A 14149-nucleotide genomic window follows, 5' to 3' on the forward strand; every position below is an offset into this window, starting at 1 on the left:
ATTTATAGATGATTTTGGGAATAAAAAAATTATAAAAAAATCAAAAATATTTCAGAAAAACAGTAATAAAGCGGTCTTATTTTTTGGAAATCTGAAAATATATTTTTTTAAAATTTTTGGGTCTTATTTTTATTTTTTAAAAAAAATAAATTTTCAATTGATAATCCGTTGGCCAATAGAAACGCGCCACGTAGTCTGCTCAGCGTCACTGACGCGCTCGATGCATCGAGCACCGCCGTGCTAGCGGCACGGACGCCGTCTGTGCCAGCGAGAACAACTGCAAATGCTCTAATGTGAGAATTGTGAAAATGGAAAATGAAAAATGACCACAACTTTTGGCGGGCCCTACCTAAACAGTTTAATTTTGCGCCACCTTCCCCCAACCCATTTCTCAATTTGTCGTCTCCTTCGTCGTTCTATTCCCTTTGACTCTCTCTCTACCATTTCTCTCTCTTATCTACTACTCCATGTAACTCCACGCGCCACCTTCATACCATTTTAGTATTATATACACTGAGATTATTATTATTATTATTATTATTATTATTATTTTTATTTCCCCTTCTCTCTCCTCTCTTTCTTGATCTTTTCCACTTCTGTTGAGTTAGATAACTGAACTCTGAACTCTGAACTGCAATATTTTGCGATTCTCTCTCTAATTGTTCTAAATCAGAATCCCGAAAGAAATAGAAAACTGTGTTTTCTGTCATCCGCTAAAAGGGAGAGGACAATTTTTTGGGTGAAAACAGAAATACAAATTTTTCTAGAGAGATCATTGTGTGGAGCTGCCAAATATTGAGTCTCCGGCGTTGAATTATGGCGGGTAGTAATGAAGTAAATGTCAGTGAATCGAAGGTAACCAGACGTGTTTGCTTGTTTTGAACATAATTTTATGTTTTTCCAGTATCGGATTTCTGGTTTCAAATTAGGGTATCCTGCGGTTTGTGGACTCGTGGTTTTATCCGTGAATCTGTGAATTTTGTGGTTGAAATTGGGGTTTCCTATTGTTTTTCGTGGAAAAGTTTATTTTGCGGATAAAAAGTGAGATTTGAGGTTGGAATATTGAATCTTGATCTTTTATCCACGATTTCCCCCTTCTCTTTACCCTTGATTCTCGCCTTTGTTGTTTGTTTTGCTTTGACTACTGACTTACCTAGGCCGATATCATGATTGTGCTGTTTGGGTTAATTTAGGTTGTTTCTCGACTTTTCATTTCATTTCTTTTTATGGATATATATGCTTGAAATTCCCCTCTTCTTTTCAGCATTTTCCTTTATGGTTGATTGGTTGAATCTGTTGATGATAATCACTTGGGAATGTTTGTGTATTTTTGATCAATTATCAATCCGAAGCCTCAGCTTGACTTGAGTCAGTAATGGATAAAGGAGATTTCTAGTGAACTGAAAATTAAAACTTTGGTGCTATTTTTTCAGAGAGTGGTTCCCCTGCATACATGGATCCTCATATCCAACTTCAAACTTGCATATAACATGCTCAGGCGGCCCGATGGCACGTTCAACCGTGATTTGAACGAGTTTCTTGACCGGAAAGTGACTGCAAATGCTGTCCCTGTTGATGGGGTGTACTCATTCGACACTCTGGATCGTCCTACTGGCCTGCTCAACCGTGTTTATCTCCCTGCCCGTGACAACGAGCCTCAGTTGGGGATTGCAGAAGTGGAGAAGCCCTTGAGTGCCTCTGAAGTTGTACCTGTAATCGTATTTTTCCATGGTGGGAGCTTTGTCCATTCATTGGCCAACAGTGCTATCTATGACATATTCTGCCGCCGCCTTGTGCAAACCTGCAAGGCTGCAGTGGTATCTGTGAACTACCGGAGATCACCTGAGCACCGGTATCCCTGTGCTTATGATGATGGATGGACGGCTCTTAAATGGGTTAACTCGAGAGCGTGGCTTCGTAGTGGGAAGGAGAATGATCTCAAAGTTCATATATATCTAGCTGGAGATAGTTCTGGTGGCAATATCGCTCATCATGTTGCAGTGAGAGCTGCAAACGAGAACGTGGAGGTATTGGGAAACATTCTTCTCCATCCCTTGTTTGGAGGGGAGGAGAGGACCGAATCTGAGAAACAGTTGGATGGGAAATACTTTGTGAGGATTCAAGACAGAGATTGGTATTGGAGAGCCTATCTACCAGAAGGCGAAGATAGGGACCATCCCGCCTGCAATGTGTTCGGCCCTAGAAGTCAAACCCTTGAAGGTATAAACTTTCCAAAGAGTCTGGTTGTTGTGGCTGGATTGGATCTTGTTCAAGATTGGCAAATAGGTTATGTTGAAGGGCTCAAAAAATATGGTCATGAGGTGAAGCTTCTCTACCTTGAAAAGGCCACAATCGGGTTCTACTTCTTGCCAAACAACGAGCATTTCGAGTCCTTAATGGATGAGATGAAGAGCTTCATCCAATCCTAACTGTTTATACATAACTCCCCATCACAGGCAGCCATACATGACAGAAGCTTGACTCTTTTTCGTTTCTTACTCAGGGTCTCGGGTTTCGTGGTCTATCCCGGCCTCGTTTAGCAATTATGGTGTGTAGTAGTATGATTGTGTAGAAACTACTCTTTTTCCAGTTGCTGATAACTTGTGATTTTGTGGTGATGATATGGTGATGATCTGCACCTTGTTGGTGCCGGTTTATCTCCTTGCATTGATGCTCATTGCTCTCATCTCCTTGGTTGAAGAGGGTGTTCCACATCGGAAACTCACTTGTTCACGGTGGGTGCTTGTAATGGCCGATGGTGGACAGAGGAGGTATTAGGGTTACTGGCCAGAGATGCTTGCCGGGGTCAGCCGGCCAACTGGCTCGGTTAAAAGCTAATTAAGTACATGGGTTGGGAGTAATCCATGCTGCTGCTGTATCTGTATTTTCCACTTGTGCTCTAGAAATATATAGAAATTTTGTGTTTATATGTAACAGTCTAAACTTCTCTTTTATGGTAATATTATACTACTAATTTGATTGTGATGGTTTTTTTCATGGCGAGAGATGGATATTTCTTGAAAATTTCATTATTTTATTGTGCAGACTCTTTTACTCATCACACAAAATCTTGTACACCCAAATTTAGTGAATGCTGACTGTAGTTTTTGGACTGTTTACGGCTATGCAGAGACAATGCAATTCCTTGTACATCCAAAAGATGGAATTTTGAACTAGAAGCATTTTCCTTCTCTTGTTTTCCCTCCCACAGTTGCTTTTAGTATTTTTTCATGGCCTATCAAGATCATGCAAGGCTTTAGTTAATTTTGAAAGACATACTATTTGATCCTTCTTGTATGAATTAAAACGATCTAAAAATGACTTTTTATGCAATAGGATTCAACTATCACAAAACTAAAAATGTCGTGAAATCCTTCTAATCACGAAAACCATAGATAACACAAATATTAAATGAGATGCCATCAAAGGCAAAGCAATAATATTCCCCTCATCCTCGTATCCTCGATATAATGTTATATTTTGTTAATTTGGTATGTCTGCAGCTAAAAGTCTCATTTTTTTTTCATTTTAAACTTATTAAGAAGGAATTCAACAACATAAGTATCTTACGATTCTATGCATTATGCTTTCTCCTAAATCTAATCATGTACCTCATCTAAGGAAATTTAATAAACCTTCATATTGTCATCATTTGAGAAGATAATAGTACTATGCTATTTCCTTATCTACTGGTCCATCTCATTCATGATTTTCAGTCTTCACTACTGTAACAACCCGAAAAAAAAAGAAAAAAAAGAGAGAATAAAAAAAATCAAATAAAGATTTTGCAGGGATTTTCCTTCTCCGTGATCTGTAAATAAATACCAAACAAATCCAAATTAATTAAAAAAAAGAAAGTCGAATTCCACTCCTTCTCCACGTTGAAAAAAAACCGTTCCCCCCTCACCCCCTAAATCTCTCACATATCTTTAACCACCCTCCCACTATATTATTTACTTCTCATCAGTTTATTCTTCTGTCTTCTAATCATTCTCTGCAGCCAGAAAAACAAAACACATTCTTCTCAACTTCAATTCAAGAAACCGAGAGCTCAATCAATTGAATTACAGGTAATCTGTATTCCTCCGTTCATAGCATAATTTCGCACTTCTTTCGGAAACCAAACATTATGCAAATTTGTGACAGAAACTGAATCTGCAAAATCCAGTGGGCTACTCCTCTCGGTCCTACAATTTCACAACCAATATCGGGTTAACGAGGTAAAATCATTTCCCAATTTCAAGCTTCAATCATCAATTCATGCATAAACATACCATCATCCGAACTAATCGCATAATTCAAGCATTTAACAATTTAACACTCCCACGCTGAACTCGGTAATAAATGAACAATCTGGAATCAATCTTTAATCGTTTTAATCGAAGCAAACTGAGTTCAAGAACCAGACTTTAACTCATGAAACCAAGTAGAAACTTACATCGGGGCTGGTTAGGGGTTGTGCGGGGATGTTCGGGTTGATTTCGGGTCGAATCGGAGTGTCTCGGGGCTGCTGTAAGAGCAGCGGATTATTAACCACGGCGGCGACGGCGGAATTTCAGCGGCAGCGGCTGAGCAACGGCTGCCCGACCCCCCCTCGCTGCGTCGGCGTTTTTCCGCGGAGGAGACGACGACGGTGGCTGATTCTGGAGATGGAAATCGAGGTGCAGAGGACCCGACGGTGGCAGCGGCAGTCACCATCTCCGGCGAGTTGAGGATGGCGACGGAATTGAGGGTTTGCGATTTGGGTATCTCTCAATTTGGGGAAAATTGGTGAAGAAGAGAAATGAGAGTGAGGTAGTGCTCGATGGTGGAGAAAGAGTGTATGTTTTGGGCCTTCCTTTTTCTTTTCTTTTAATTAAAGTTTGGGCTAATTAAATTGGAGACTTTGGGCCTTCTTCTAAATAAATATGGTTGAGGGCTAATGTTAATTGAGAGTTTTTAATTAATTAAATTCTCGGATTAATTCGAAGTACGAAATAAATATAATTGCGAATGGAAATAGTTGTGATAATTTAGTTATGCGCTTGTATAGTTTTTTGGAAATTTATTCCGACATCATGGTGGAAATACGAGGAGCCAACAGAGGAACTTGAGCGGCAGCCGAATAATAAAAAAATATGCGAAAACCGAAAAACGAGATAAAAGACTTTAATGAGGGTGCATGCATTCTAATTAGTAGTTTTCTTGCACTGATTGTTGTGTTATTATTTTATTTATCTAAAGGGAATTGTTCCGTGAGACTCTAATCCGGAAAGAGGAAATACTCAAGTGCGACACCTTTAAGCGAACGAGGTGGGCTTTCTTTTTAAATAAGGACTATGTCCTAAGTATATTTATTTTTGCGAAATATGTTTGTCATGCCATATTTTTTTGTGTTGTTATGGGACCTATCTGAAGTGGCTTTTGCCATGTATGGTTAATCGAATTCGGGTCTGACTAGGGAGCGAGTCCCTACTCAGGCTAGTGTACACCCCGTAGATCGTGCGCTATCTCTTTGAGTTGGCCGGTCTAGTGGCTTGGAATGTGGCCACATTCCTCGTCATGTATGTTCAGATATGGTATGGTGATGTTGATGATGTTGAGGTTGATGATGATGATGTTGGTGAAATGTTTTAGTGACTCGGGCCCTTTCAAAGTTAAAACCCCGAGGTCACTCGTTAATGGCATGATAAATATTTTTATTGAAAATGTTTTCGGCATGAGTCCACTGAGTGCATCAAGTACTCAGCCCTGCATTTCTTTTTAAAAATGTGCAGGTTGAGCGGTGACGAGCGCGGTGAGTGTTGAGCAGAGCTGGTGAAGATTTGTGTTTACTTTTAAATGTTCCGAATATATTATGTCTTCATACATAATATTATTCTTCTCTCGAATGCTTCCGCTGAATGTTGGTTTTTTTGAGTATGATTTGTTGAGGTATAATCCCTTGAGTTGTTGATCGTTGAGACACTCTGATTTTATTCGAGCTATTCCCATTTGTTTCGAGCTATGGTCGATTTGTGTTGTTTTCCCCTTCTTTCCCGCTTCTTTAATCCTCCCCTAGTCGCGATCAACCGTGTTTTCTATCCTTAGAAAATGCGGGCGTGACAACTACAAAGTGTTAATTGATGCATTCCTTTTTGTACCAAAACTATGGACACAACAAAGTTGTTTTTTAGCTCAAGATAATGTTTCATTAATCTTATGAAATCTCAACCATAACTAGGCTTTATATTATACGATTGACCACCTCACAAAAGAAAAGGAGAAAAACATTCATTCAACTTAGTGGTTGGGATAGCTTTGTTGATTGTATTTTTATAACTATATGGTAAACAAAGTGAAAAAATAAATAAATAAACGATTGGTAGTTTTGTCTGGCAGCATCTCACAATGTCGTTATCTGGCTTCTTTTGATCATAATTTCAACACGCCACTTATAGAGAAAAATAAAGTGAACTAATTTACATTGGTGACAAAAGTTATCACTTAGTTATCGTGTGTAATGTGCAGAGGCACAAAAGAGGCGAACCACACAAGAAAACAAGGTCGATTTCCATCTTGGATAATAATTGGGTCCGTTCCATACACGAAATTAGACAAATTCAATTCCAAATTTTTTATGCGGCAATGATGTAATTGATATGAAATTGAATTTGATGAAATTATATAGTGAGTGTGTGCCCGCGTATGTGCATTGTGTGTGTATTGTAATGTGTGCAGTGTCTGTGTTAGTATGTGCAGTGTCACCAGTGTGTGTATACTGCGTGCATTGTGTGTGGTGTGTATAGTGTGTAGTGTTTGTGCAATGTATGTTGTGCGTATAATGTGTGAAAGTGTCTAAATTCATAGCTATTTGGAATATGAATTTTCTAGAATTCAAATTGTGGAATTGGGGATAGAATTGGAATTGGAATTGTAATTTTAACTCCTAATCCAAATATTTTGCGGTTCCAAACATTGGATTTGGAATTGAAGACTCCGATTCCAATTCTGCAGGTCCAATTCGATGGTATCGAATGGAGCATAAATTTTTTGGCAATTCAATTCAATCTTTACAATAATGGGAAAACAAAGCATAGCAAAATCTCAATACATTACTACTTCCATATTACAAAGAAGACAAGTCAAGAAGCTATTAACTAGGAGTATTATTTAGACCTCAATGTAATCCACATGTTTTTAGAGCATGCATTTAACAACCATATCTTTAGGAGGTCAATACAAAGATAATAGAAACTACAGAAAACTGATGAAATTCTTACTTCATCTTGGATAGCGCTCTGGCATTAGGACATGCTTGCTCAGGAATTCTTAATGTACTTTGATCTATTCGACATAATCCAGTAAAACTGATGGACCACCATGTATTTCGTATCCGTTTTTACACATTACTCCGATAATCTGCTCGAGCTTTCTTCGCTCACCCCATCTTTCATATGCATGATATAGTATCCATAACGTTTTCTTCGACAAGTATATATTTACTTTAGCCATTTCAGTAAGAACCCTCTCCATCTCAGAAAGGCGCATCTCCGAAGCGTACATTACCATTTTGCAGTGGTAGAGAGACCTACAGAGCTTCCAGCCTGCAATCTCAGCACGCCGCACAAATTCATCCAGTTTGTCCACTGCATTGTGCCTGAAGTAACTCGAAATGATGCATCTCATCACACCCGCTGCTACAACATGGATTTTATGCTCAAATGCCTCGTTTATTGATTTTTCCATCTGCTCCAATAAGTCCTCCTTTGCGTATAAGCAAATCAATAGCACATTCATCCACGGACGATAGTCACTTTCAGGAATTTTGCTGAGAAGTGCCTCCACCCTCTGAACTTTATCAGAGTTGGAGCTCCTACTGTAAGCATGAATCATGATTCTAATCAACTGTATTTTGTTAGCATCAACATGACCCCCCACCATCTTATATATTTCCTCCATCTTTTCCAGCTTACCAGCGAGTGCATACCCTCGAAGCATAAGCAGATAGATATCTAAGTTAGGTGTGACAAACTGATCTTTCATAGCCAAGTAAGTCTTTTCCATCTCATCCCACATCCACGCAGTAATATAACCAGAAATTAACACCTTGTACGTTTGGACAGTTGGGTAGATGTTTAAATCATTTAACCGCCTAAAAGTTGCTTCCATTTTGTCGACAAGCATCAGACGGCCAAATACCGAAATGAGTAAGTTGTAAGTAATGATCGACGGATAACAGGTAGAATCCCTCTTCAATTCACGATACACCGACCAGCACTTCACATACTGACCAGATCCCACATAAGCACTCATGAGAGCATTATATAAAGATGTTCCCTTCAGTTGTTTACTGCAGGCCTCTTTAAAAAGTTCAACTGCAACATCAACATTGTACATTCTACCAGCTATGATGACACCTTTTGAGTACTCCTCAATTGTCATAGGAGAAGCATAATCAAGTTGCTTCCTCCTCCACTCGAGAACCTGCATAGATTCAACTGATTAATCTAGCTGTGTAAACAACAGTTGACAAAGCAACACATACATTTCACCTAATTATATCAGTGGTAAATAAAATTACACGGAAATTGTGATATATAACTAATTCACCAAACTAAACTGCAACGTAAAGAATGTGAAACATGATTTCTTAGATTCATCATGTATAATACTACAAAGCTGGGGTTCTGTGGTTTCCACGAGAGTCCTAACACCTTGTTCTCCATCTATAATACCTTTTTTATTAGTATCAACTAAAGCAGTATAAAAATAGAAAAAATAAAAATGGGGTATGCTACCTACCTCTCTATTGAACACATCTTCTACATAGAATTCCATTAGAATGTGAATGAACGAGTCGAACTAGAATCATTAGTTTGGAAATCTCAGGATTGCAGTAGACCTAAACTGCTCAATGTGTTTCATTTCAACATTTTCAAGGATAAACAAACACATAGTGCATTCATGTGCTAATTGAACAGCATCTTATTTGCATTCGTGCAAAAACAACAATTCATGAACTACATTATACCCATCAATCTACCAAATTATGAATCCCGCATCTAGGTTAAATTCATGCGCGAAATATGAAGCATCAACAAAAAAGAGTTAATACAAAAACCCACCTGCATAGCCACAGATGGAACTCTGTCTAGCTTGTTCAAGAGCTCAAGGATCGCCGACCCATCGGCGTACCTCCGAAAGAGGGCGACACCCTTTTCTTCTAGAATCTTCTCGATTTTCTCCACATCTTTCTGGGCTAAAATCTCATCCCTCAATCCGGCAACCGTCTCTTTTAAGTCATTTTTCCAATTCACCTCCGCACGCTTACAAATTAATTTGTCTTGGAACAAAGACGCTAATAACCCAAAATCCGTTTCTTTCCCATCACTTGAAGGCGTTTGAGTTGTATTTTGACAAATAAAACGAATTAGGGCAGAGGGTTTAGTGATTCTCTCATGGTGGTAGAGAAAGAAACGAGGTGTAGTCAAGCATTTCCGAAATTCGGCAAGTTTGAATGCTCGTTTCATTGGAGATTAGCTGATAAAGGAAGGAAATTTACGCATTTTTCATCCGGCTTCCCTCTCGGGATGTTAGGGTTTTTGATGGGGTTAGGGTTTTTGATGGGGTTTGGGGGAAATCCAGATCATTGGCGAGATTCAGATTCATTCACGTTGTGACAAAAATGAAGAGAGTACAACAAAATTGATTTCGGGCAGCAAAATCAGTTTTTGGATTGGCCACAAAACCTTATATTTTTGGGTCAATTTTTAATTTTCTTTGTTATTACCTGGAGTATTAATTAGAGAAAATAATATAGTTGTGACATTATAATATCTATGGCTGCAAATTCAGCTATCGTACTTCTAGACCCGAAACCTGTAGATTTTTAGGTATTCAATATCCAAAATTACGGATTGGGTATGAAAACTGAGAATTAAGAGCAACTGCTCTAATGTACACCTTTCGTATAATTCTAAGTGACATTTTTTTTAGATGTCTCATTCTAAATGATACATTAACACTATATAAAATCTCATGTCAAATACTAAATCATTCAATTAAAGTAGAAAGGAGGGAGTAGTAAAATTCAGAAACCTTATCAATATATTGATGTCACGGAGGATAATACAAGCCATAATTCATCAACACTACGTGCATATCTTGTTTAAGACTTATACATGAGACAATAGTTTAAGATAGTAGGAATAATATTTGAAAAAAAAGCAAATCTTTATTATTACTCCTCGATCTATCTAAAGATGGTATGTCATCCCAACTTTAAGCATTCTCTTGTGAGGAATAGCAAACACCCTATTGCTCTGCCTCAAGTTCTTCTTCAAGAAGTTGTACCCATAGTCTATCACCACCCTCTTCCAAAGCGCCGCCACCTCATGCTCCCCCACCATGTGCACCACCCCGCTCCGCCACGTCCTGTCCAAATCCCCAACAGCCACTCGAACGGCACCCCCTCATTCCTCACATCCTTGTAACCATACCGCACCACGCATCTGAACACCTGAAGCTCCTTCGGCTGCACCCTCTGGAACAGGAACCTCTCCTCCTCCGGCACTCGGCAGGGATTTGAACGACACGAACACGAGGAACGAGTGCAGGGCCGGGACGTTGCCCACGTAGTGCTTGAATATGGGCGGGATGCCTTGGACCAGCTCCGAGTAGAACACTGCTAGCCCAGGGAGACGCGGGGAGCTCCTCTCCAACGATCTCCCTCACGGATTCTGGTGAAATCTTGTGATCGAGTTCGAAGTGTAGACGTAGTTCCATGTGCACATGAATCATGGCGAATGCGAGGGGGAGGTAGCCGCCTTGGTCGAACTTGTAGAGGACCGAGCTCATGTAGAGCAGCTCCACCGATCCGATTATCAGAATGTAGAGGATTATGAAGACTATGTTGGTCTTCCAAATCATGATCATCACCAACACGAGGAACGTCGATGTCAGCGCCATCACCAACACCACTGTGATTCCTAGTAAGAAAGCGAATAAAATAAGACAGATTGAGTCAATTGCTAATGGGACAGTCCAAAAAGGAATATGACTCAGACAGACCATAGGCATTGCCGATCTTGGCAGTAGTCCGGAATCCGAGGGTGACACAAATGCAAGCGAACATGAGAAGATAATTGACTTCGGGGATGTAGACTTGGCCGGGGTATTTGTTGGAGGTGTGGACGATTTTGACACGGGGGAAGCATCCGAGAGAGAGAGACTGCTGGATGATGGAGAAGGTGGCCGAGATCATAGCTTGGCTAGCGATGACTGATGCTGCCACCGCCACCACAAACATCGGCCAGTACATCTTACCTGCATCATCATCTAATAGAAGTTAGGATGGGATTTGTGTTATAAGGACAGTCGATTTATATTAATTTGATATTGTCCGCTTTGATATAATATTGAACCTGGGATGGATTCGTAGAAAGTGTTAGCAACCAAGTGGTTGTTCTTGCGATGAAATGAGGCTTGGCCGGTGGAAGCTAGGACTAAGGCGGGGTAAGTGAGACAGCACATGCTTATCCGAATCGGTCTGACAGAGAAATGTCCGACATCTGCAAATAAGGCTACGGTTCCTGTAATGGAAAGAAGAGTGCCGCCGAGGGAGATCCAAGCCTGCTCCTTGTTCCTTATAAAGTAATCCACGATGTAAACGGGGTTCAGAGATTTGATGACAGAAGTGTCGTATTTGATGAAGTTGAAGACGCCAACTCCAGCGAAGAAGGAGAACCATAGGAAGATTATGGGAGCGAAAGTGTATCCAAGTTTATCAGTTCCGAATCTTTGAACCATGAAGAGTGTTACTAGGATCACCACTGATGTCCACACTATTCTATCTGTTCCACCAATCCAATTCAACTTTGTTAAGTTTCCCATTTCACAAATTTATAATACCAATTTCAAATCAAAACAGTAGAGACAGATAGAGAGACCTTCTGTCATATGAGATGTGGCCTCTTTTAATCCGCCCACAGCAGACAATACTATAGAAAAAACATTAAATGAATACTAAGTATTATAAATTGATAAACCATACCTGAGATGCAAGGAGTGAGAACTCCATCACCAATAACCATGGAAGTGCCAAGCATGGTAGCAAACAGCAAAACATACTTAGCAAAGTTGCTATTCTCTAACTTTGCTTGAAGTTTTGAAGCTCTTTGCAAGCTTTTATTAGGCAATTCCAGTTGGTAAGTCGACACATCTCGATCTTCTACTTCTTGGCTCGGAATTAAACTCACTTAATTTTACGTATCGACGACATATCAGAGAATATAGAGCAAAAATACCCCCTGATCAAATTCCCAAACAATTAGACATTTAATTAATGATTTCTATTCTAATACTAAAAGCTTTTAATTTTAAGAGACAAATTTATTAAAGAATAGAAGAGAATTAAAAAGGGATATACCATCGCCATGGTCGTTGGGGATAATGCTGGAATTACAAGAGATAAACAATACCGGGCGTAATACAACCCAAGAAGGAAGGAAGAACTAAAATTGAAAATTACAATGAAATCGAAACTGTAAAACCATAAAAGCGTTTAGCCGAGTCGAGGAGTCATCTTTCCGCAAGACGAGATACGCCCCGGTAGTGCTCTCGGTTTGACGTGTCGTCCCCAAAGATAAAATGACTACGTCTCTGGTGAAGCAACACCGCAATCAACAGAGCTCCGGCGAACTGGATGGAGGAGAGGGCAGAGCTTCGGAAAGAAAGACTATGCAGAGAGTGATGTTTGTGAGTATGTTGTTCTGATTGTGCTATATCCCTAATGCAAGGAATGACTAGCCTATTTATAGGCTTGGTCCACTGCAGGGGTCAACTCAGCCTTGATGGCTGTCATCATGGCTCATTATGACGGGTCTGTAACCGTCGGCCGTTACGAGTTTGAAAGCTGGAGTGGTCGACTTTGAATCTAGACGCTGTACACGCCCTAGTTCAACCGTCACATGTGGACTTTGACTTGATCAAGACGCTGATCAAGCCATCGCTCAAGGCGCAGCAGGTCGAGTTGATCAGGCTACTGAAGCCATCGCTCAAGGCGCAGCAGGCCGAGTTGATCAAACTGCTGATCAAGGCGCAACATGTCAAGTTGATCAGGCTGCTGCCCAAAACATTAAGTCTGGATCCAGGGACAAGCCCAAAGACCACCCAAAGACCAATTGACAAGTCCAAGTCCAAGGGCTCGGGCTCGAGCTCGGCTCGGCGCGCGTGTGCGCGCATGTGGGCTCTTTCACCCATCTTAGTCCACGATAATTATTAAGTGTAATAAGTCACTTAATAAATACACATTTAAAGATGTGTCTCATCTCCTATGTGGGATAATTAACACTAGGTAATTACTCCCTACACTTTCAACTCCTAACTTTATCAAAAGCTACAATGTGACCAACTTTAATCCACTATTTCTTACTCACCGAGAATCGAATTTAAGAAAGTGAATATACTATGGTCATCTACGCGGAACGTAGATCGATGCTATATCATTTAATTCTCCAAAATTAAATGTCTCTTCATACTTATTATTGGTCAAACTTCATTGACCGGACATCTTAAAACATTTCAACACAAATTTGGATTGTTTAGTTAACTAGTTTCACCAAATATCAGCTTTTAGCTAGACTACATCTAACAGAACATGAATAACTCAGTTTATTAAAGCTCTTGCAATTTTCGGGTGGGGATCCTCTGCTGTGCATTTTAGCACAACAGCCCATGTTGTTCCTCACAAACTAATAAAATAATATACTCCCTCCGTCCCTGGAAATTTGTCACTTATTTCCTTTTTTGTTCATCCCTGAAAATTTGTCACATTTCACTTTTATCATTTTTGGTAGTAGACCTAACATTCCACTAACCCATTCCCACTCACATTTTATTTTAAAACTAATATATAAAAGTAGGACTCATATGTTACTAACTTTTTTAACCCACTTTCTATTATATTTCTTAAAACCCTTGACGGGTCAAATAGTGTCAAATTTTAAGGGACGGAGGGAGTAATTTTTTTAGTGGTTTTTGAGGAACAGTAGCACTGTGCTTGCGCTAAAATGCACAGCAGAAAATCCCACTCGTAATTTTCAAACCAAAAATCCATTTTTCTCCAGTGCAGGTTATTGAAAGCAATATTCAGAATTTGATCAAGAAATGCCACGTGATGCTCCTCCAT

The 14149-nt window shown here is 39.8% G+C and overlaps 2 protein-coding genes, 2 long non-coding RNA genes and 1 pseudogene across 5 annotated transcripts; 2 read left to right on the plus strand and 3 right to left on the minus strand.

The window, feature by feature from the left end:
- Window positions 1-412: 412 nt before the first annotated feature.
- Window positions 413-2985, plus strand: LOC121794455 (gibberellin receptor GID1B-like). Its single transcript, XM_042192623.1, has 2 exons — window positions 413-855; window positions 1434-2985. The coding sequence occupies exons 1-2, from the start codon at window positions 817-819 to the stop codon at window positions 2427-2429; spliced, it is 1035 nt and encodes a 344-aa protein (XP_042048557.1). The 5' UTR covers window positions 413-816; the 3' UTR covers window positions 2430-2985.
- An 809-nt stretch (window positions 2986-3794) lies between these two features.
- On the minus strand, window positions 3795-5217 carry LOC121793602. Its single transcript, XR_006049126.1, has 2 exons — window positions 4439-5217; window positions 3795-4187 (listed from the first exon to the last, which is right to left on the minus strand). It is a non-coding gene; the product is annotated as an uncharacterized LOC121793602 (long non-coding RNA).
- LOC121793603 lies at window positions 3932-5979 on the plus strand. 2 transcript variants are annotated; one of them, XR_006049128.1, is made up of 4 exons: window positions 3932-4070; window positions 4147-4220; window positions 5224-5292; window positions 5757-5979. It is a non-coding gene; the product is annotated as an uncharacterized LOC121793603 (long non-coding RNA). The 2 variants fall into 2 exon arrangements; XR_006049127.1 differs by lacking the exon at window positions 3932-4070 and having other exon boundaries at window positions 4084-4220.
- A 1019-nt stretch (window positions 5980-6998) lies between these two features.
- Window positions 6999-9702, minus strand: LOC121797193 (pentatricopeptide repeat-containing protein At2g30780-like). Its single transcript, XM_042195939.1, has 2 exons — window positions 9087-9702; window positions 6999-8445 (listed from the first exon to the last, which is right to left on the minus strand). The coding sequence occupies exons 1-2, from the start codon at window positions 9489-9491 to the stop codon at window positions 7306-7308; spliced, it is 1545 nt and encodes a 514-aa protein (XP_042051873.1). The 5' UTR covers window positions 9492-9702; the 3' UTR covers window positions 6999-7305.
- A 515-nt stretch (window positions 9703-10217) lies between these two features.
- LOC121795659 lies at window positions 10218-14149 on the minus strand (annotated as a pseudogene).

Source organism: Salvia splendens, chromosome 3 (assembly GCF_004379255.2).
Source record: "Salvia splendens isolate huo1 chromosome 3, SspV2, whole genome shotgun sequence".
NCBI classification, from domain to species: Eukaryota; Viridiplantae; Streptophyta; class Magnoliopsida; order Lamiales; family Lamiaceae; genus Salvia; species Salvia splendens.